The sequence below is a fragment of the Notolabrus celidotus genome, chromosome 13 (assembly GCF_009762535.1).
Source record: "Notolabrus celidotus isolate fNotCel1 chromosome 13, fNotCel1.pri, whole genome shotgun sequence".
Taxonomy (NCBI): Eukaryota; Metazoa; Chordata; class Actinopteri; order Labriformes; family Labridae; genus Notolabrus; species Notolabrus celidotus.
The window spans coordinates 4,859,789-4,884,942 of record NC_048284.1 but is presented as its reverse complement, the minus strand read 5'-3'; the positions used below and the strand labels follow the sequence as shown (position 1 = coordinate 4,884,942).

The following is a 25,154-nucleotide window of genomic DNA, read 5'->3' as shown; positions in this document are numbered from 1 at the left end:
TACTCCCCACGTCTGCAGATTTGAAGATATAGTGGAAGATTTTTGTCATGGATAAGTGCTAGCGCTAATTAGCATAGCCACATAGCTATATGTTCATAGCTGTAGCTGTAACTGTAGCTGTAGCTGTAGCTGTAGCTGTAGCTGTAGCTGTAGCTGTGTACCAAGACACACGTCGACATACTGACAAATAAAACAACAAGAAACACTAAATCTGTGACCAATCCTTCATAAAAGGTCCTGCTTCCTTTCTGGCAGAGATCGGTTTTACTCCCCACGTCTGCAGATTTGAAGATCTAGTGGATGATTTTTATTTATCATGGATAAGTGCTAGCGCTAGTTAGCATAGCCACATAGCTACATGTTCGTAGCTGTGTACCAAGACACACGTCGACATACTGATAAATAAAACAACAAGAAACACTAAATCTGTGACCAATCCTTCAGAAAGGTCCTGCTGCAGGCGCCTCTCCGTCAGGATCAGATTCAGAGGGTTGATCTCTGAGCAGAGTGTATATTCAGCCAACATGTAAACATTAGATCAACGTGCTGGAGAGCCGAGGCACATCCACTTCCTGAGGGGGCGTGGTCAGAGGGAAAACAGAGTGTTCTGATGAGGAATGAAGAAGAGGACTTTTCAGGCATGCCAAAATCTGATTTCAAAGTGTTTTTTTGAGCATAAACTTTAAAGACATGTTTTGGGGACCTCTTAGACCAATATATATTGATGAAAAAAGCGTGATATGTCCCCTTTAAAATTCTAAAAGAAGGTTCAAGGTTCAAGGTTTTCTTTATTATCCCGGGGGGCAATTTGTCTTTCAGTCAGCGGTGACACAAACAAAACAGTACAACAATTCACACCAACATCAAAACATTCAAAACAGTAACAACATGGAAACAACAGTTATGCGGCATTGTTAAGCAGACTAGCTGCTGTCGGTACAAAAGAGTTCCTCTTCCTATTCGTCCTGCTATTGGGCATCGCCAATCTTCGGCCTGAGGGAATCCGGCGAAATTCAAGAAAAAGAGGATGGTACGGGTCAGCCACGATGGACCAGGCCTTGCTGAGGGTCCTGGCTCGGTGGAGGCTTGACATGTCAGGCAGGGGTGTGCCCGCAACCCTGCTGCATATCTTAACTATAGCCTGCAGTCTATTTTAGTTTTTTAGATAGAAGAAGAAATCACAACTTCATTTTCTGTTTTTTTTTTTACTCATGACAGGAGCAGTACACTCCACCAGCTTCTCACAGACTCCCTCACATCTTAATTTTAAATAGAGTAAAACTGTATGAGCCAGAACTTCTTCACGTCTTTAAAAGTGGGATGTGTTTTCAGTGTAACTCTAAAACTCTCCACGTAATAAGGCCGGACTCAGAGTCCCGGATCAGCAGGTGGGGCGGAGCGGTATCGACATATTGAGCTGGTAACATGTTTTTATGCTAAGGTGTGCACAGAAGCAGTCTTTGCATCAATCTGTGCATCAACCTAACTTCTGTTGAGCTAGTGTGAGGTAAAGAGGCGGGCCTTTAGCCTCCTAGCTAACAGCTACAGTGTTCCCACCTGTCAATCAAGTCAGCTGTGCCTCTCATTATGGACACTTGTAATCTTAATATCTTCAAAACTGCTGCGTTATGAATAAATGCACCCTCATACAGTGTGTGCCCATGAAGAAATTAGCTATTCAGACTTAAATCCTTTTTTGTACCAGGCTGTTTATTTCTGCTGTAAAGATCAGCTTTTTTGAATTGGTGTGTATGTGGTTTCCAGTACTTCCGGAGCCAGCCTCTAGTGGACGTTCACTGAACTGCAGTTTATAGCACTTCCGCATGGGCTTTATGTTTTAAGACTGGACGTTGCCGCTTGGTACACACCACAGCAGAACAGATTCTTTTGAAGCAGAAACTCCTGGTAATGTTCAGTGACCCTTGTCTTAGTGTTTCCTTTCACTGTTCCTCCTCTACTCTGTTAACCTTGAAAACAATGCTGCAGGAGCCACACAGAGCTGTCCACTAAGCTGTTAAACTTCTCTTTTTAAGCATCAGATTGCTCATTTACTTTAATCCTCTCCTGGTAGCAGCCAGGTTATCTGGTTTCTTTCTTTTAGATGTTAATGTCTCTGAAAATGATCGAGCTGTTCTGGTAGTACACACCTCTCCAGTGCTGTATGGGAGTCTGGGTCATCCCTGTGGACTTGCAGGGAAGGCCAAAAAAAAAAAGTGAAGTAAGAAATTCCTCCTCTTATTCAGAGCAGTGTTTTACCCCGGGTTAAGAGATGTTACATGTTTCCCATATCAAATGAGTGAGAGATTTCAGGAGGTGAAAGGTAGCCAGCGGGCTAAACAACCTGATCAGGCTGATGGCAGCTAAAAATGTGAATAAGCACGGCTAATTAATGAACACTTAGAAAGTCTTGAAAACTTTAAAGTTTCCCAAAGGCAGTGAAGTCCTGACTGCAGATTACACGGTCTTATTTTTACAGATTTTTGCTGCTCATACAGACCGTCAAACATCTGATTCTTCACCTTAGAAGCTCCTAAAATTTGAACAACAAAAAACAGAGCCTAAGAAACATAATGACACTTGATGATGTTAAAGGTTTCTGGACATTATGGAATTTGAAGGAAGGATTCCAGTAAACTCAGACTTGTGTCTGAGTTATATTACTGAATATGGTTTGAGAAGGTTGGACACTGTACATGTGTTGCAAAGTTAAATCAATGTAGTCAAATCAAAAGATTAAGACTTTTTTATTTGCCACTGCTTTCCTATCTTAGCTCATTTTAACTCACTTTAAATGCAAATCTTAATTTTATTTTTAACGTATTTCTAATTTTCCTTTTCTTTTCTGTTTTATTATATTTGCCATTTTAATTGTGTTCTTTTATGCTTGTCTGAGTGTTTCCAATGCTTCTAATATCTTAATGTAAAGCACACTGAGTTGCCCTCGTGTATATACAAATAAAGTTGCCTTGCTTTGCCTTGGCTAGTCCAGTAGGTGGCGGTAATGCAACAATTATGGATGCCATCCGCCATAAAAACACCACAGAAGAAGAATAAAAATCGGGTCCTATCCAAGCGGCAAGCTCTACTCTCAAAATATGAAGCCCATGCAGAAGTGCTAAAAACTGCAGTTCATCAAGTGTCCACTGGAGGCTGGCTGCAGAAACACAGGAAACCACATACACACCCATTCAAAGAAGATGATCTTTACAGCAGAAATAAACATGTTTACAGCCTGGTTCAAAAAACAGTTTAGGTCTGAAAAGCTCATTTGTGGGGTTGAATTTTATTAGCATTGTATTTTCGAAGACATTAAACTTACGAGTTTTGCCCAAGTAAGGGCATGGCTGACTTGATTGGCAGATGGGAACACTGTAGCTGTTAGCAAAATGGCTAAAGCCCTGCCTCTTTACCTCAGACTAGCTTGGACAAAGTTAGGTTGAGTTCAGGATTCCAATATGGCATCCGCCGACGATTGACTTCAAAACAGATGGGTGACGTCACAGATACTACGTCCATTTATTATACAGTCTATGGTCCTGTCTGTTTTACTTCTCCCAAATACCCTCAAAGTGCTCTCTGAGTCAAATGAATTGATTTAAGTTAAATTGAGTTTAATATAATACTTCATTTAGTTCAAATTAGCGCAACCTTGGCATAGATTGAGTTGTCTCTGCAGTGTATATTTAAAGTCAATTTATATCCGAGGATGTAAATTATATTTAATCTGAACCAAATGACAATGTGCCGCTGCTCATGTGATGTTTTGGTGTCTTTGCAATCACCAAGCACTCATGGGTAAAATGATTATATTAATGCAGATGTGACTGCTTAAAGCAGAGAGGGGGGTGAAGCTCAGTAAAGAGATCAGCCAGAAAGTCAAATATAATTAACGTATACTGTATCTAATTAGCAAAAAAGTGATTACAATAATGAGCAGAAAAAAAGGATGAGGCTGAACTGAACGGGTGTGCAGTTTTGAAAATCCCTGACTCAGACAGACTCAGGAGCTGGAAGCATATTCAGGAGGTAGTGAGGAATGTAACTGGTTATTGAAGTGTCACCTATCCTATATGTCAAAACCTGCATCTCATACGGCTGAGGTGAGAACACTGTGCTAAACATTAGGCACAACTACAAGCAGCTTTTTATTTGGAGGATCTGCAGCCTCTCAGTTTCTAACCTCATCACCCATGCAGTCAATCAATCCATCTTTATTTGTTTTGCGCACAATCACAACAAACGTTATCCCAAGACTCTTTCCAAACAGAGCAGGTCTAGACCGTACTCTATGTTCTATTATTAACAAAGACCCAACATCAAGACAGGATAAGATCCAGTCCCATCATACAGACAGGACTCAGTCTGATCTCATCTTAATCCACCATGAGCAGAGCACTTTGCAGCATTTAGCAAGTTACAGCGGCAAGGACAAACTTCCTTTAACAGGCAGAAACCTCCAGCAGGACCAGACTCATGTTAGACACACATCTGCTGAGACTGAGTTGGGGTTGGAAAGAGGGATAGAAGTGTGTCAGTGTGCCAGTTCTCCTGGTAGTCTAAGCCTGAGGATGACTAAAGTATTTATCTATAGGCAAGGGAAGATGTGGATTTTTGATACATCACAAAAGCAGTCTAAAAAGGTTCCTTAGCTCCGACACAATATACTATGATAAGACAGTTCTTTTTACTAGACCACTGTGTTTTTCTTATGTACCTTGACATGTTTCGACTACAAACTTCCTGCAGTCTTCTTCAGAAGAGTCACGTGGAGTTGTGATCAAGTCCACTGACAAATACTAAGGGTTAGGGTTAGGCATTAAGTCCACTGAGGGTTAGGGTTAGGGTCCATGTCGTCTGTAAGCAGTTTGGTCGTCCTACCTGGGCCCAGAGGACAGTGAACCGGGACGAGGGGGCCTAGATGCTTTCACACACCTAGGTTGCTGTCCTAAGACTGTTGAACAACAGGGGGCATGCACATCCTGCTGCTTCAGGTAGGCTGACCCAACCTCTATAAATCAGCTGACAGACAATGTGGACTATATCCCTAACCCTAACCGTCAGTGGACTTTATGCCTAACCCTAACCCTTAGTCTTTGTCAGTGGACTTCACAGCTCCAAGTGACTCTCCTGAGGAGGACTGCAGGAAGTTTGTAGTCGAAACATGTTAAGGTACAAAAGAAAAACACACTGGTGTCGAAAAAAAATACTTGTCTATCCCTTAAATATGCAGTGTTTAATATTTTTCCACTCTTGGTAATCATACACTTTTGTTTACAACAATCTCTCACCTATGTTAGGTAATTCAGTGACACCATAGTGACAATATAAACTGCAATAACTAAACATAGAATAGAGCGTTGCAGGCTGTGTTGTTGAAGATCAAGTGGTGGAGTGCAATTAAAGTGACTAGAATGAAAGCAGGAACCAAAATACGCTTTAATTACAGTAAGAGTGGTTTTGCAGCACCATCCTCTGCAGACCATCCAGCATTTACCATAACACTTAAATGCATTAAATGTGACTAACCTTTGCAATTTAATTGATTTTTATGCAAATACATCGCCCGTGGTAATAGCTAGTGTCCTGCATTATTGCAACCCTTTTCAAAATGTTCACATTTTCTTAATGGAGTGTAAATGAAGTTGCTTTTAAGGGCGTATGTTATTAAGAAATACTACACGTTTTCTGAATGGAACATTTAATCAAAGCTCAGCCACACAACAAATACTAAAACAGTTTGATTCTGCTTTTAGTTTTAATTTCGTCACAGGCTTCAGACTTTCACTGCACTCATTATTTCAGTAATGTAAATACACTTTTACTGATAAAGCGCTTCTGGTCTTTCTAAGCACGCAACCTCCTTTACACCACATGTCACATTCACTCATTCACATTATATTCATACGCTATTCAGGCTTCAGGGTCTTGCGCAAGACACTTGGACATGTCATCTGTGTGAAGAATGAACCGCCAACCTTCCAATTGAGAGACGACTCAACCACATGCCATTAAATCTGATTCCCCCAACATCTATTCAAGCTTAATATTAGTCTGTTATGTTGCAGCCAGCCGAGGCATTCAAGTCCCCTGTAGAAATAAAGTGGGTGAGCGACAGTAAAATAACAATAACAGTGTACTATGCGTGCTATAAAACTGCTCCCTCTCTACATATGAGAGCTCTGTCGTGTTGATAACATGGTTGGTGAAAGAATAAACATGAGTGGGAGTGATGAGATGATAAAAGCTAAGCTGTCTGGCTGATTGATATTTTACAACATTGTTTATTACCACATTTTCTCGCTCAGTACATCTTCACATCTGTGACTCTTTCATTCCTAACCTTAAAAACTCATGTCTTAACATATGTTGGATTAGAAGCTGAAAGATGTGGTTTTCATTTTCATTCTCTTAATCAATCAATCTTTATTTGTATAGCGTCAAATCCTGACAAGCGTTATCTCAAAACGCTTTTGCAAACAGAGCAGGTCTAGACCGTAATCAATGTTATTCTATTAACAAAGACCCAACATCAAGACAGGATAAGATCCAGTCCCATTTTACAGACAGGACTCAGTCTGATCTCATCTTAATCCACCATGAGCAGAGCACTTTGCAGCATTTAGCAAGTTACAGTGGCAAGGACAAACTTCCTTTAACAGGCAGAAACCTCCAGCAGGACCAGACTCATGTTAGACACACATCTGCTGAGACTGTGTTCGAGAGAGGAATAGAGAGAGATGAAGAGAGAGAGAGATGATAGTGGTGAGACAGATAGTAGTAGTTGCAGACTACTACAGAGGAACCTACGAGACAAGGGAGCTCAGGTACTCCAGAAAGGTCTATGGTTAGAATGGGAGACATTATAGATCTGTTAACCCTGTTTTTGGTGAAACTCCTTGCCACTTAATCCAATCAGGTTATAGGCAGATGGTTAGACGTCTGCGACTACTATTTATTAAACGTAACATTATTTGAGCTGTACAACTTTTTAATGTTGATGCTTTTCTAAGAGGTTGATCTTTTTGATAAAGAAAAAAAAGTAAATCTAAGACTAGACTAACAAGAAGTTTCTTTTGCATCTTTCATTTTACTTAAAATAATCACTTCAGGAAGTCTGTAGAGATACCTTGGTGCCTGTCCTTCTTGGGTTAAGCACTATATTTCTTTTGAGTGACCCTCTTGGTTTCAAACTACTTTCTGGTCTCCTGCTCCAAAAGTAAAGTGGTGAGCCCCTCATGTTGTACAGACTCTCTGAGCTGTTGGTTTCCTATTAAGAAATAACTCTAGACAGCTACCACAACTACCAGGTTTCCCATTTCTTGGGGAAAGTGTTGTTCACCAGTTTACCACCCAGGTAATAATGAGCCTCTTGTAGATTGTGTAGCTGTTGATAGTGAGAGAAGTCTTTATCTGATGACCAATTAACGGCACTCCATTAATTTGCTTCAGCTACAAATACACGCTTTGTCAAGAGTAGCGTCTTTATGACAGTGGATGATGATGCTTATGGGAAATGCAGTCCAGAAAAACACTCCTGATTTTGTCCAAAGGGGTCGCCAGAATTAACGCAACGTAAATACACTAACAGGTTTAATATGATATTGTACGCTTAACCAAGGAGGCAAACTAGACTGATGGAGGTGTTCTGTGCAAACAATACCCTCATCATACCTCATCTTTCATGGTCATGGTGTATAAGTCTGTTGTTGTAGGAATAAATCCCATAATAATAAAAAAAAAAAAAAAAAATATATATATATATATATATATATATATATTATGGCAAGCCGTTCAGGAAATTAATATATATGGAATGAAGTCTGAATATATTGAATGAAACTTGATATATATGGAATGAAACTCGATATATATGGAATGAAGTCTGAATATATTGAATGAAACTTGATATATATGGAATGAAACTTGATATATATGGAATGAAGTCTGAATATATGGAATGAAACTTGATATATATGGAAAGAAACTTGATATATATGGAATGAAGTCTGAATATATTGAATGAAACTTGATATATATGGAATGAAACTTGATATATATGGAATGAAGTCTGAATATATTGAATGAAACTTGATATATATGGAATGAAACTTGATATATATGGAATGAAGTCTGAATATATTGAATGAAACTTGATATATATGGAAAGAAACTTGATATATATGGAATGAAGTCTGAATATATTGAATGAAACTTGATATATATGGAATGAAACTTGATATATATGGAATGAAGTCTGAATATATGGAATGAAACTTGATATATATGGAATGAAGTCTGAATATATTGAATGAAACTTGATATATATGGAATGAAACTTGATATATATGGAATGAAGTCTGAATATATGGAATGAAACTTGATATATATGGAATGAAGTCTGAATATATTGAATGAAACTCGATATATATGGAATGAAGTCTGAATATATTGAATGAAACTCGATATATATGGAATGAAGTCTGAATATATTGAATGAAACTTGATATATATGGAATGAAACTCGATATATATGGAATGAAGTCTGAATATATTGAATGAAACTCGATATATGGAATGAAGTCTGAATATATTGAATGAAACTTGATATATATGGAATGAAACTCGATATATATGGAATGAAGTCTGAATATATTGAATGAAACTTGATATATATGGAATGAAACTCGATATATATGGAATGAAACTCGGAATATATGGAATGAAAAATCACGTCATGTATGGCCTGCGCCATCTTGTCTTTCTGGGGTGTGATCATAGGGGTGTGATTTTGTTTTCCGGTTAGACGTAGCTTTTAGTAATGCAACCATGAGGGAGGCACGAGATGTTTTCACTGCAATTTTAATTAATGAAGGGGTTATCAACCCCTTGGGTAATGCATGTGCTGTTAAGTCAATCCGTATAGGAAAAAGGAACCCACCCCTCCTCTCCATTAAGTTGGTTTCATCCAAAAGTGATGATCGGACCGTCTGCACAGAGAGACGAGAGGAACACGAAGCAGTGGGCTGCAGAAGCATTTAGGAGGGTAGTAAACAAGTGAAAATACGAAAATATTAAATATCACAGGTTGTACACACTTCTACAAAGGCTAAAGATATTGCCCCTTCTTTATTCAGGTGGTTCAGTCCTCTAGTTCGCTAGCTAACTTTTGTTATGACTTGTGATAATGTAGCATCCTGTTCAATGTTAACAGGTCGAGCTCATACCTGTGTGCATCATCTGACAGTGAGTGAGTGTAATGAAAAAGTACGACCAAATTACCACAGGTTACAGAGGTAGAGGAAAATGTGTCCCCTCAGAAACACTAAAAAGAAGTGCAAAAGGTTATTTTCAGAGAGACATTAATAAAAGATGAGTCTCTTTGATGACAATAAAACAATACGATTAGAAGTGGTGTTCAGAGTACTTATTTAAGCTTTCATTCAATATATTCAGACTTCATTCCATATATATCAAGTTTCATTCCATATATTCAGACTTTCATTCCATATATATCAAGTTTCATTCCATATATTCAGACTTTCATTCCATATATATCAAGTTTCATTCCATATATTCAGACTTTCATTCCATATATATCAAGTTTCATTCCATATATTCAGACTTTCATTCCATATATATCAAGTTTCATTCCATATATTCAGACTTTCATTCCATATATATCAAGTTTCATTCCATATATTCAGACTTTCATTCCATATATATCGAGTTTCATTCCATATATTCAGACTTTCATTCCATATATATCGAGTTTCATTCCATATATATCGAGTTTCATTCAATATATTCAGACTTCATTCCATATATATCGAGTTTCATTCCATATATTCAGACTTCATTCCATATATCGAGTTTCATTCCATATATTCAGACTTCATTCCATATATATCGAGTTTCATTCAATATATTCAGACTTTCATTCAATATATTATTTCCTGAACGGCTTGCCATAATATATATATATATATATATATATATATAATAATAATAATAATAATAATAATAATAATGATAATAATGATAACAATAATAATAATGATAACAATAATAATAATAATAATAATAATAATAATAATAATGATAATGATAACAATAATAATGATAATAATAATAATAATAATAATAATAAAAAATAATAATAAAAATAAATAAAATAAAAATGATAAAAATAATAATAACAATCATACCTATAATATTAATCATAACAAATATAATATTAGTCATAATAATACAAATAACAATAACTATCAATATTATAGTTATTATGATTATAATCAATAATAATAATAATAATAATGATAATAATGATAATAATGATAATAATGATAATAATAATTACTATTATAATAATGCAGAACTTGATGTGCTTTATTAATTGTGTTCAGACCAAATTCCCAGAGATGGTGAAGAACAGATAATAAACAAGAAGGATCAGTTGTTATAGATCAGTCGACAGTCATTCGTTGCTCGGTCTAAATTATGTAAATTAGTGGTTAAAAACAGTGTTTGATGTTTGTTCACCATACTTTCATTATTGTGTATTTTTAAATAAGTACAAAGACTTGTCATCTCTCTTCTCCCTCTGAAGACAGAGATATTTGCAGGTCTTTAATCAGAGCTGTCTCTGTCAGTCTGTCAGCACAGAGACCCGTCTCCTCTGAGGCCGCGCTGATGAACAATCTGACTGTTTATCTGGATCATTTATTTATCCCACTTACTTCAAAGTTGTTGATTTTCTTCAGCTTTATGACACATCCAGAAATCATTTATACCCTTTTACATAAGTTCAGTAACATTGAACATTTTCCAGGGTCTAGTTCTCCCACCTGACCGCTCTTAAAAGAGTTTTTGACAGCTCTGCTTGTTGTGTTTTTTTTTGGCAAAGACAAACACAAATTATATAAAACATCCCATTGAGTCAAATCTTATCCTTAATTCAGACTCCCTGGGACTCTGCTGGCACAATCGGTACATGATGGTTTTATAGGGCTTGTTGTTGATGCAAAGCTAGAAGGACAACAATCCAGTTACAACAAGAGCAAACAAACTGATTCTACAAGTCATAGTTTATTTATTGAAAAGTATGACAAATATGTATGCAGCTGGTTTTATATAAGACAAAAAAACAATGAGGCATTTAATCTTCTATGGATAAGAATAACACCACAAAAGTAAGATTTAAACCGCCTCACAATAGTCTTTGAACTCACCGTAGTCATGAGTATCTGATTCAGAACGTCACAAGAACCTGTTCTGCTGTGGACCGGACCTACCTGAGGGGTCTTGAAATTTTTAGCAGTAAGATAAATGAGCGTTTGCAGAAAGGAGTTGACGTCACCAACAGGACGCTTCTGCACATGCCTTGGCTTCCCCAGTGCCCATGGAGGCGTGGCCTGTGGAGGTGTGGCCATTGGAGGCGTGGCCTGTGGAGGCGTGGCCTGTGGAGCTCATAATTGGCTGAAATGAAGTCATGTTGTCCATTCTGTGCAGTCAGAGTCTTGGACCCTTTTAGACACAGCGTTTTGCATCAGGTTAGGTAATCCATCATCTGTGGTGGACACTGGGGGGTGGTATTTTCACACCAGAACAGGGGTGGGAGGAGAAGAAGAATTGAGGTGGATAAATAGGAAGTAGTAATAGTTTGTGGTATGTACTTGTATGTTGGAAGTCCGGAGTAAAGACCGACCTCCCTCAAGCCTACCTTGCCTCATCTCATTCCTTGCGACTTCCACACGTCTTGTATAACTCCTCTGTCGTTCTCGGTGTACCTGAAATGCTCCCACACTGCTGACTGTGCTGCTTGGTCCCTCTGCCGTAGTTAAGCTGATGCAGCATAGCCTCCATGTTTCTCAGCACTGCACATTAAGCCGGTTCACCACAGGTGTCACTTTGTGTGGTTGCATTAAACATGATGTAACGGCCCCCTTTTTAAGAGGAACAACAGAAACCTGCGGGGCAGTGGAGCCTTTACGGTTAGGCGGGACATTATAAAGCACTGTTTTTAAAGTTATATATTTTGGGGAATTTTTGCCTTTAATGGATGGGACAGCTGAACAGAGATAGGAAATGTGGGGAGGACATGCAGTAAATGGCCGAGGCTGGACTTGAACTTGAGGCCTATGCGACAAGGGCTATAGCCCCTGTATATGGGGCGCACGATCAGACTGCTAGGCCAACTGCCGCATTTAAAGCATGGGTTAAATTTCAGATTATAAGAACAGTGACAATAGACAGTACCAAACAGTTAAAGGGACAAAAATCAAATATTACAATACTACAAGGAGATGGGAATCCAGATAGTAAGACAACGGCAAAAGCACACAACAGTAAAAAAAAAAAAAAGGAAAATAAATAAAAATGTAATTAAAGGTGACATATCATGCAAAATCCACTTTTTAAGGGTTCTCTACCTGAAATATGTGTCCCTGGCATGTCTACAAACCCCCCGAGAATGAAAAAAATCCCTTCTGCCCCTGTTCTGATTTCTCCACCTTTCTGTAAATGTGTGCTGAAACCAGCCATTTCAGTTTTCAGTGTTTTTCATACGTCACAACGACATCTGGTCTGTAACAGGAAGTCAGAGCTCGGAGCTTGTTCAGCCCATAGACTGTATAAAATACAACTCAACACCTCCTCCGTTTTTCATTACCTGCACACGTGTGCTAACGAGGAGCTTAGGAGGGAGGCATGCTAGTTGTAGGCTGTCTTAATAAACACAAAGGTCGGTTTTACTCCCCACGTCTGCAGATTTTAAGTTCTAGTGGATGATTTTTATTTATCATGGATAAGTGCTAGCGCTAGTTAGCATAGCCACATAGCTACATGTTGGTAGCTGTGTACCAAGACACACGTTGACATACTGACAAATAAAACAACAAGAAACACTAAATCTGTGACCTATCCTTCAGAAAGGTCCTGCTGCAGGCGACTCTCCGTCAGGATCAGATTCTGGATCAGATTCAGAGGGTTGAAGTAACGTGGGTCTGTGAGCAGCCGTGGATATTCAGCCAACATGTAAACATTAGATCAATGTGCTGGACAGCCAAGGCCACACCCACTTCCTGAGGGGGCGTGGTCTGAGAGAAAACCGAGTGTTCTGAGCAGGGCTGAAGAAGAAGGTTTTTCAGGCATGCCAAAATCTGATTTCAAAGTGTTTTTTTGAGCATAAACTTTAAAGACATGTTTTGGGGACCCCTTAGACCAGGGGTGTCAAACTCAAATCACAACATAACAACCTATAAATAATGGCAACTCTAAATTTTCCCTTTGTTTTAGTGCAAAAAAGTACAAGCACATTCTGAAAATGTTCACATTTAATGAACTATCTTTCTACAAAAACTCTTGTATTTTCTGCCATGATGAGTCCCATAGTGGGCCGAATATTTTACTCTTTAAGCCCTGAAACCTGCTGCGAACACACCAAACACACAGGTTACCCATTCACCTGACACCGAATGTAATGTTTACTGCAAAAGAAAAGATAGATTATAATAATGAAGAAGGTAAAGTTGACTATTTAGTGGATCATCTTATAGTGCTCTAAAAAGTCTTTATGAATCTCAACCGGATTATGAAAACAGCAAGTAGCCTAATCTATTTCCTCACTTTAAGAAAAAAGTCCCAGGAAAAAAAGCGTCTTTCAGGTGCGCTCCATCAACAATATAAATTAATGCGACCCCTAGAGGACAAATCTGAAATCGCAGTTAATTTTATTGAAAAATTGCAGTCTTAATGTCTTCTATGTAACCCTTTCATTTTGCAAAGTTATTCCGCGGGCCGGATTGGAACCTCTGGCGGGCCAGTTTTGGCCCGCAGGCCGCATGTTTGACACCCCTGTCTTAGACCAATATATTTTGATGAAAAGAGCGTGATATGTCAACTTTCAATTTCAACACCCCGAGGTAAAATCATATAAACTGCATAATTAATCAATCTGCCACTACACAGGCCCTGGTTTAGCCTTATTGGAAATGAGAGTGCCCATTGTTAGTGTTGGGACCAGAAGATTTCCAAGTCAAGTAAGAAATTCCTTTTGCCAACAAATTGAAAGTCTCAATAGGAAGATAGTCCATGAGTAGTTTCCAGACTTTCAGAAACGACTCTTCATCACCTTTTAGAACAGCACTGATCCTCTCGTGAGGAAGTACATTAAATATCTTCTTGTACTACAAAGTAACAGTGGGAGGTGTGTCTTTGATCCGTTTTAACAAAACACATTTTCCTGCCAAGAGCAGTAATTTACCCAACAGTTCAAATTACAAAGAGGGAAGAGACACATCCTTAGAAGGCAGGCTGAGTAGGAAGAGCCCGAGATCTTTTTTGAGTTTGAATTTGAAAACGCCACTAAGCTCTTTAGCTATGCAGGACCAAAAACAAGAAATGTACCTGCACTGCCAGAACAGATGAATATAGTCCCCCTTTTTGCTGAGACACTTCAGACAAAGAGGTGACAGATTTAGAGCTACTCAGAGATGTTGATTGAATTGAGATTTCATAGATTAATTAGGAAGATTTATGGATATTTTTGTTGCTGCTTCTGAATCTCATTTTGCTGAAGTTCTTGTATCCAGGTGGAGAGAGCAGAGTTCGTATAAGAGTGAGACATTTAGGGTTTCTTTTTAAATAATAGTGCGTGTCAGATTTATTTCTAACATACAAGTTAATTTAACACCTGGGGCTCAGAGTGTTTTACATCCCATCTGTGATAACAAACAGTGGCTGTGATTTGATCTAATCCAGCAAATCATGATCGTATCTCTGAGAAAACGTCCCTCTGAAAAATACATCATTCTGCAAAGAGTAGCTCAAACATCCTTGAGACAATAACAAGAGACAAACCCATGTTTTGAATGGGCTTTTAATGCACTCAGGATGTAATTCACTGTATCATACAGCAGCTAGTTTTGGAAGATCGATAGCTCCAAATCTTTAATCTTCCACACAAACCTTTGTGACAAGTATGGTCTTGTTGCAGGGATTGACTTTAATCAGACGTGTTTGAGCTTAGATGATGATGCTTCAGTCGATATGAGTACATATAGAAGCTGCTGAATAAAATCTGTGATGCTGTGTAAATGATTTGCTCTCTCTGCTCCTGCACCAAACCAGGAATCAGTTATGAAACAGCCGTTTTAGCCCGCGCCTCTACATCTCTTTATTGCTTTGAAACGAAGGCTCTCTACTGTCCTCTCTCTCTCTCTGCTTCTCCATTTTCCCTCTAATATTCCTCCCACCAAATAGCCTCTGAGGAGACCAGGCAGCTGTCATGGCTCTTGTTAAATTGTGCAATCTAGCAGCTACACATATGTGTGTGTGTGCCTGTATATATGTGTATGCGAGTGTGAGTGTGTGTGTGCGTGTGCGTGTTGACAGAGAACAGGTTGTAGGCACCTCTTAGCGCTTGATTGACGCTGACTACAGTCCCGGCCACTCTGCCCTCCTTCAGTGCTCCCATTGTATGGAGAGAGCGGACTCATTTGCTGAGTATTAACCTCTGTCAGTTCACTGTTCTGAGTTGTATCTCCTCACACTTCATGGCCCTGACTCATTCAGGCAGCCGTCCAGCAATCTCATTTATTTCTGCCGCCTGTTGAAATTGGGTGGCTGTGAAAACAAAGAGATGGCACCTTTTGTGCTGACTGTTGCATCTTAATAGCGCAGACGGATCAAGTGAAGCATTATTTAAAGTGATTCTTTTAGCACTCTCTACCTACGCTTCACACCAACTTCTCCTGAGGAGCTTTTTGTGGCTGAAAGAGAGAGAAACATAAAAAGAGATTTGTAGCAGAACTTGATTTCATCAACTTTTCCTCCCTCTGTACTAACCTAAGACAAGGCAAGATTATTTATGAAGCATCATTCAGACGATGTTTGTTTTGTGCAGCCAAATATATCTGCTCTCTCTCTCTCTCTCTCTCTCTCTCTCTCTCTCTCTCTCTCTCTCTCTCTCTCTCTCTCTCTCTCTCTCTCTCTCTCTCTCTCTCTCTCTCTCTCTCTCTCTCTCTCTCTCTCTCTCTCTCTCTACTTATACAACTTTACACACATACTAAATACTAGTGTTGGGTCTGTTTTTGATTGGGATAGATTATTATAAATAATCAGCCAAATTCCACCAGATCTGTGTCCGGTCCATCTCCGATCAGTTGCAGCACCAGTTCTGATAGGTTACTATTCTAGTCAATGTTTTAACTTCCACTGGATCCGCTCCATTGTGTTCGGGCTCCGTCTCTGATCCGGCAGGTCGGAGTCCTCCGGATCAGATACGCAAGACTTCTATTTTTGCTGGATGCCGGAGCACGACGCATCAATCTCAACAGAGCAGATGGAGCGGGACAGGAAGTCAGGTTTCACCAAAACAAAATGAAAACATCCGGTTAATTTTCAGAATAAAACACTCTGTGTTCTCACCAGATCGTATTTCACTTAACTACAACAACAAACCAAAGTCATGATGAGCAGAGCCAGGCCTGGAGTCAACAGGTCAGAGGTTTTCAGAGGACCAGAAAGACAACATGGATGAGGAGAGGAGGAGGAGGAGAATCCTTGATTCAGTAATTACAGTGGGAAAAACGCGGTCACACGACTCCAGCTGTCCGGCGATCTTGCTCCAGACTGCAGAGGATCTGGTGGAAGTCTTGGGTTACTCTCCAGCTGGACACAGAATCACAACTGATCTTGCCTCAACCGTTATTTATCAATTACCTTATCAAAGACCTCTTTACATCTCTGCAGGGTGCCCGACAGCCCAGAAGCCTTTGATTGTAAAATATGACATTAAACAAACATAAGCGTTGAAACATAAAATGTTTTTAAATATAAGATCAAGAAAGAAAGAAAACAAAATGTAGTCAAATATTTCATTAAAACTCAAATCCATCCATCCATTATCTTGACTGCTTATCCCGTTAGGGGTCACGGGGGGCTGGAGCCTATCCCAGCTAGCGTCGGGCAGAAGGCAGGGTACACCCTGGACAGGTCACCAGCCTATCACAGGGCTTAAATCTCAAATATTAAATTAAAAGAAATCATTAGAGTTTATGGATAATGGCAAAAAGACAGAATGCAAGTAACTCCACCTTTTATGGCTAAAACTGTAAATGCTCTGCACAAGATGGAACTCTAAAGTCAAAATGTGTGTAGGGATGATGTATAGTTAACATATTATGCACATTAGGATCCCTTCAGGGTGAGGCAATAATCGTGCAGATCTCTACTGTGGATGTTTCCACTCTCTGGAGTTCTCCTCAGCTGTGAGAGCTTGTCTTTAAAATCATGTTCTGGCACTCCCCTCATCATAAAATCTTAATTCCACATTCACTCTTAAAGCTGCACACATTTGTTGATGTGTCACACGGCTTTCTGCACGCTCGTCTTGAAGGATTTTCTTAAAAATGCGCCTCACCGCAATGACTCTCTAAAGTCTAAACCAATCCCCTGAATCCACCCGGCGTCTTTGTTTTGGTACTTTTGTTTTAATTTCCCTGCAGCGCCGAGAACAAGGCGGCTTCTGGAGACTGAATCAACCCGGAGCTGAAACGTAGATCCCCCAGATTACTCCTCATAACTCTCACAGCCGCTCAGATTTGCAATTAAGAACAGATTGTCACAACTATTGTCAGAGATAAATTGCATGCGGCTTCTTCTTTTTAAACCAGCCGTTAAATGGTTGAATTAAAGTTATTAGAAAACTGTAGAATAGACACCAGTGGCTCAATACTGGAGAGACAGGAGGCTAGAGGAACAACAAGAGAGCATTCATCTCCATTAGACGGTAATTGCCATCAGCAAGAGGTTTTTAGAGATGTTAATATGTGAGAGAAAATACAGCGCTAGTTGTCCTGGTGCTGCTTCATCCCCTCATCACAAGCCATTTTCTCTCAATTATTACAAGACTTGATGGCCTGTGATTAATCCTCAGTGCTCAGCTGTGATTTTTATACGGTAACAATGTTGAATTATGTCTCAGATTCCTGTGTTATCATTTCCCCCCTGCATATTTCTGCACCATTAGCCCGTAAATTGGATTTTGAGTTTTTCCCCACCACTTATACTTACCATATTAATTGTTAAAAACTTCTCATCATCACCGCAAAGCGTCTGAAGCAGGGGATCTATTACCCGCAAATGTAATAATGATCTTTCTCCCAAAAGCCAGGAAGCAGCGGAGACGTCTCGCAAAAACAAAATATCAGCCCTCCTCCTCCTCCGCCGTTATTGCTTCATTTCTCCACGCGATTACAACTGTAACTCCAAAAACTAATATATTTTTATGATTCTGGACACTTAATGGTGGAAAGTAAGAGCCCATGAGAGCAGGCTGGTGAGACTGATAGCTCTGTACAAAAGCTGTGGCGTGTGGATCTAAAGCTGCTCCGCTCCTCTATTTTTCTGGGGGGGTTGCTGTTGTATCTCGCTCCACAGATAAAGATAAAGTCTGTAGATAAAGAGCTTTCTCACAAGGCTCAAAATTTCCTCTTTCTCCAAAAAACTCCACCACACTCCTGGAATCATGAGTTATGACTCCGCCGCTGTGGAGTCGCCCGTTACCGAAATTACCAGACACACCTTGACGCTGTGCTCGCTCACAAACATCACAATTAAACACCAAACATCTGCTGCAAAACCACCGACTACAAACTCACCCTGACCACAAACATCACCTGTAAGGTCCTGAAAGTAGAAAGTCATGATACTGTGTCACGTTCCCGTTCTCCAGGTGTCGTAACACACCTTGTTAGTGATACCCGGGGAGTGTTTCTCCTCTCTCTGGGTATTTCCTCGCTTGGCTAATAACCATCTCTTCTCTTTAATCACTTCTCCTTCCAGCTGAGGAGCAGACTGTAAAGAGTGCCTTGTTATCATCTGTGGAGCAGCTGGGAGTCTACACCTGTCTCAGGTATGTGCAGTATGTGAAGTGTTTTTATTATAGCTCCTTATTTGATCAGACGCTGCAGAGAACCTGCTGTGTACTCACTCTTTAAATCAAGTCCTGTACTCACTGAAGTGCACTCACTGAAGTGCAGGCTTCATTAAGACAAAACAGTAACAGCAGAACAACAAGTAAAGACACAGAAAATATGAAAATACAAACACTACTATTGATTTCTTCCTGACATTTATGCTCTAATATAGTTGTTTGCTGGTGCTTGATTTTATTTGTAGACATGGTACAGTGATGCCGCTTCATTACTGTAAAAGATCAATCAATCAAACTCATATAAAGTGCAGAAGCAGCCCCAATGCACCTTACATTAGAAGGCAATCAAAGTTAGAAATAGCCTCTCTCCTGTGCTAATGCGTCTCCATTACCGGCACCAAGATTGGTGCCGGTAATGCCTTTGTACACAGCTGTAGCTGTAGCTGTGTACCAAGACACACGTCTACATACTGACAAATAAAACAACAAGTAACACAGAATCTGTGACCAATCCTTCAGAAAAGGTCCTGCTGCCTTTCTGGTAGAGATCGGTTTTACTCCCCACGCCTGCAGATTTGAAGATCTAGTGGATGATTTTTATTTATCAAGTGCTAGCGCTAATTAGCATAGCCACATAGCTACATGTTCGTAGCTGTGTACCAAGACACACGTCGACATACTGATAAATAAAACAACAAGAAACACTAAATCTGTGACCAATCCTTCAGAAAGGTCCTGCTACAGGCGCCTCTCCGTCAGGATCAGATTCTGGATCAGATTCAGAGGGTTGAAGTAACGCGGGTCTGTGGGCAGCCGTATATATTCAGCCAACATGTAAACATTAGATCAACATGCTGGAGAGCCGAGGCCACACCCACTTCATGAGGGGGCGTGGTCAGAGAGAGTGTTCTGAGGAGAACTGAAGAAGAGGGTTTTTCAGGCATGCCAAAGTGTTTTTTTGAGCATAAACTTTAAAGACATGTTTTGGGGACCTCTTAGACCAATATATATTGATGAAAAGAGCATGATATGTCACCTTTAAAACCTTTTTATTGTCACTCAATAGCATCCATTCTCCATCATGAGAATCTTTCAACTCTCAACTCATTTTTATTTTTAGAGCACCTTTCACATGTTCAAGTGCTTCACAAAAAGACAGAGAGACAGAAAATAGCAGCAATAGGTAAAATGATACAAGGCTAAAACAAGATAGGGGAAAGTGATATGAAATACTTAAAAATAAAATAAAATCATGACAAAAAAATCAATAAAATAAAATCAGATAATAATCAATAAAATTACAATAAAATCAGGTTAATATCAGAAAAAAACATAAATCATTAAAATAAGATCTACAAAATAAAATCAGATAAATAGAAGAAAAATGAAATAAAATAAGATTAGAAAGATACCGGACAATAAAAAATAAAAAATAAAATTTAATTTAATTTAATTTAATTTAATTTAATTTAATTTAATTTAATTTAATTTAATTTAATTAAAATGATTCTAAAACAATTGTAATAGTAATAACAATGCAGTCAAGGGCTAACAAGAAATTACTCCAAATTAAAAGCCAGATTAAAAAGGTAAGTCTTAATTTTCCTTTCAAAAACACCCAGAGAGCTCGCTGGTTTAATGTCCATAGGCAGGAACATGTATCTGATTTTTATCAGAGATAGCCTCACTGAACCGAAAGGGCAACTCACTTTTGTGTTTGATCAATAAATCTCTGCATACATGTTGTTCAAGTGTATTCAACCAAACCTTTCATCGAGCTGTGTACATCGACTTTGTCCTTCATTAACAAGACAAGGATGAATGTAGACCCCACATTAACCAATCATTGATATATGATGATGTCGTCTGTTCACACAGCCTTTATTAACAAGGCAGAGTCTAAAGCTGCAGAGTCGGTGGAACGGGTTACTTTTATTTTGAAAATCTACACTGTATTCAGTTCTTATTAATCAGACTTTTAAAACTGAACTCACAAGTTTCACACAACTTTTCGCTGCTCGGTCTGACCAGCTGTTTGCTCTGAGTCCTACAACAGCCTCACCCCTCTGTCCTCTATTAGAGTCTGTTGATTTGAGTTTCTTACAGCTGCTGGTGCGTCCACGACCGAGCCTTCCTGATTAACCTGTCTGTAAACCACTTCAGCTTCAGCTCATGAACTTTTAGAAAGCAATTTTATTATGACATCAGAGCTCACCTCCGGGCCTACTCCACCACACACCTTATTATACTCAGACTTCCCACCTTATTTTCCATCTCCATAATTCACTCAGTCTATAAATATGTATTGAAGCTTGTCTCTAAGTTTGTGTGAGCTGTGCATTTTCTGAAAGCAGGGCTTGATTTTTCCTGTACGGGTCAAAAACTCAGTTTTGTCCTCCAAATGCATCACTTTTAATTCTTTTAGATGTAAAACTTTCATCTCTGAATACAACCCCTTTCCCCCTGGGTCTGTAATCTTGTCAAACATTCTTTCCTACATGATCCTAAAATGCAGTGATTCTAAAAGATTGAAGCCAGAACTTTGTATTGGAGCCATGAACTGTGTATACGCACAAAAGTAACGGTTCACAGTTTCCTTCTTAGAGCTGCAAATTTGCCCCAAGGATGAGCAAAGAGAAGGCCATTGCTATAAAACGAGAGAACAGTTCATCCCAGACAGAGGGGAGATTAAAATGGAGCGCAGTAACGTACGGTGTGAGCTGTTTCACAATTCACTGACTGGATCATCTGACCTCAGCCTGTAAAGATGTGTCCTTAAAAGAACCAGATAAGACGGCCTGTCCACTTCATTTTGCAGTTTATGATGGCACCAGATCATTACCTGTGTATAAAGATGGATGAGGCGTCTCAACCACCTCACATTGTACAACAGTGAAGCCAAAACAAGTATAGACCGTACTCTTTGTTTCTAATATGTACAAAGACCCAACATCAAGACATGATAAGATTCAGTCCCATCTTATTTTAACATTTTGGATCAATCAGCATATCAGGACTTTTAGGGGTTAGGGTTAGGATTAGGGTTAGGGTTAGGGTTAGGGTTAGTGTTAGGGTTAGGGTTAGGATTAGGGTTAGTGTTACGGTTAGGGTTAGGATTAGGGTTAGTGTTACGGTTAGGGTTAGGATTAGGGTTAGGGTTAGGATTAGGGTTAGGGTTAGGGTTAGGGTTAGGATCAATGTTAATGTTAGGGTTAGGGTTAGGATCAGGGTTAATGTTAGGGTTAGGGTTAGGGTTAGGATCAGGGTTAATGTTAGGGTTAGGGTTAGGATTAGGGTTAGGGTTAGTGTTAGGGTTAGGGTTAGGGTTAGGGTGAGGGTTAGGATCAGGGTTAATGTTAGGTTTAGGGTTAGGGTTAGGATTAGGGTTAGGGTTAGTGTTAGGGTTAGGGTTAGGATTAGGGTTAGGGTTAAGGTTAGGATTAGGGTTAGGGTTAGGATTAGGATTAGGGTTAGGATTAGGGTTAGGATAAGGGTTAGGGTTAGGGTTAGGATTAGGGTTAGGGTTAGGGTTAGGATTAGGGTTAGGGTTAGGGTTAGGGTTAGGATCAGGGTTAATGTTAGGGTTAGGGTTAGGGTTAGGATTAGGGTTAGGGTTAGTGTTAGGGTTAGGGTTAGGATTAGGGTTAGGGTTAGGTTTAGGGTTAAGGTTAGGATTAGGGTTAGGGTTAGGATTAGGGTTAGGATTAGGGTTAGGTTTAGGGTTAGGATTAGGGTTAGGGTTAGGATTAGGGTTAGGGTTAGGATTAGGGTTAGGGTTAGGATTAGGGTTAGGGTTAGGGTTAGGGTTAGGATTAGGGTTAGGGTTAGGATTAGGGTTAGGGTTAGGGTTAGGATTAGGGTTAGGGTTAGGATTAGGGTTAGGGTTAGGATTAGGGTTAGGGTTAGGGTTAGGGTTAGGGTTAGGATTAGGATTAGGGTTAGGATTAGGATTAGGGTTAGGGTTAGGATTAGGGTTAGGATTAGGGTTAGGATTAGGGTTAGGGTTAGGGTTAGGATTAGGGTTACTGTTAGGGTTAGGATTAGGGTTAGGGTTAGGGTTAGTGTTAGGATTAGGGTTAGGATTAGAATCAGAACCAGAACCAGAGCCATAACCAAACTCAAGCAAACAGAACCAGAACCGAACCAGAACCAAACTCAAGCAAACAGAACCAGAACCGAACTCAAGCAAACCGAACCAGAACCGAACCAGAACCGAACCAGAACCGAACCAGAACCGAACCAGAACCGAACCAGAACCAAACTCAAGCAGACCGAACCAGAACCGAACCAGAACCGGACCAGAACCGGACCAGAACCGAACCAGAACCGAACTCAAGCAAACCGAACCAGAACCGAACCAGAACCGAACCAGAACCGAACCAGAACCGAACCAGAACCGAACCAGAACCAAACTCAAGCAAACCGAACCAGAACCAAACTAGAACCGAACCAGAACCGAACCAGAACCGAACTCAAGCAAACCGAACCAGAACCAAACCAGAACCGAACCAGAACAGAACTCAAGCAAACCGAACCAGAACCGAACCAGAACCAAACCCAAGCAAACCAAACCAGAACCGAACCAGAACCGAACCAGAACCGAACCAGAACCGCACCAGAACCGAACCAGTTTCAAACTCAAGCAAACAAAACCAGAACCGAACCAGAACTGAACCAGAACCAAACCAGAACCAAACCAGAACCGAACTATAGCAAACATTTATGTCCTCAGGTTGGCATTGAGAAAAATCTGATGTTTCAGCTTGGATGGGCTGATCCGATTTCTCCTCTCAGTGAGTATTTGCCCGGTCTTTGAGAAGAACCCTAACCCTAACCCTCTCAGAAGGAACAGATGAAGCCACGATACACCGCCTCCCCTCTATCACCTATAACCTTTATCCACACATCTGATTTTTCCACATGGCCGCCATGCTGACCAATCAAAACAAAGTTCTGCTGTGAGGGGCTGTGGGGCTGAGCACTGTGAGAGCTAAGCAGCGAAAGGAAAAAACTGGGAGCCGGCTCTCTCACTTCCTTTACAAGGCAGTAACCATGAGTAGGACCAGACTCATGTTAGACACACATCTGCTGAGACCGAGTTGGGGTTTGAAAGAGGGATAGAGGAGATTAAAAGTGAGGGAGAGAGATGATAGTGGCAGGTGTGAAGGTCTAGTATGTGGATTTTGGTTTTAAAGTTTGTCCGATCTTCCATCTGTTCATGTGGAGGAAGCGCGCTCCACCAATGGGAAGTCATATGTTGCCCGTCTCTTTAAACATCCCCTGCTTCAGATAAACACGCTGCTGTATACAGAGAGAGAGCATTGTGCTCCTCTGACTCCGCAGTAGTTCAAGACCTCTCCCTCTCTCCGTCTTCATCTGTAAATGTTCTCCTGCTGTTCTGTTTTCACTCTAATGATGCCAGTGTGCTTAGCACTTGGTCCGCTCTGTATTTTTCCACCAGCAAGCCCTCTGACTTGAGTAACAGTTCTCACACTGCTCGTTTCTTTCTTTAATGACACCCCGCTGCTACAGCACATAGCCGTTATAACTCTTTGCTCGACACCTCCCCCGAAGAGAGCCTTTGAGCTAGTTTCAGGGCATGTACAAAAATCGGAGTGCTATGTTTGCATTTTTGGGTATCAACAGAACAGTGTGAGTGCGTTACCCACAGAGCAGCGGGTCTTATAGGATTTAAAGTTGTTGGACATGAATTATAATTAATCCTTGACTTACAAGTGTCAGACGTGCTGAGTTGAAGCTGACCACACTGGACTTTTTGAATTGAATTTTTGATGAGTGTTTCTGTGTATTAACACAAGGCCTCAGCATGTCTTAATGTCTGTGGCTCGTCTCTTTGTGAGGTGTGTCTTTTATTTGAGTAAAGTAATAAGAGATTATGGCTCAAACTCATCAGGTCCATGGAAATATTCATGATTCCTTTTATCCACAGGTATGGCAGCTTCCTGAAGCTACTGAAGGAAGATGCTGAGAACAACCTGACGCTGCTAATGAAGCACATGAAGATCTTTTTGTCCACGCAGAGAGTTGAGACTTCTTCGGAGCTTGGTATCCTTTATAAAAACCACATCTGTATCTATGAAGAGAGGGAAGTGGAAATGCACCTTTTGCAACACTATGTTTTAAAATAACGGCAGTTTTTGACAGCTTTTCACGACCTGGTCAATCAATGACACTAGTAGCACACTAGTGTCCTGAAAGA

General features: G+C 40.0%; 1 protein-coding gene across 7 annotated transcripts in view; it reads left to right on the top strand.

The window, feature by feature from the left end:
* Positions 1-25,154, top strand: part of tbc1d32 (TBC1 domain family, member 32) — a 149,321-nt gene that overhangs the window by 83,267 nt on the left and 40,900 nt on the right. For all 7 annotated transcript variants that reach the window (XR_004633611.1, XM_034700079.1, XM_034700078.1 and 4 more), the window contains exons 29-30: positions 18,844-18,913; positions 24,885-25,000. Coding sequence is in view for 6 of the 7 variants with exons in the window: in XM_034700079.1 (XP_034555970.1) it covers positions 18,844-18,913; positions 24,885-25,000 (186 nt within the window). In the remaining variant the exon portion in view is untranslated. The remainder of the gene's footprint in view (positions 1-18,843; positions 18,914-24,884; positions 25,001-25,154) is intronic.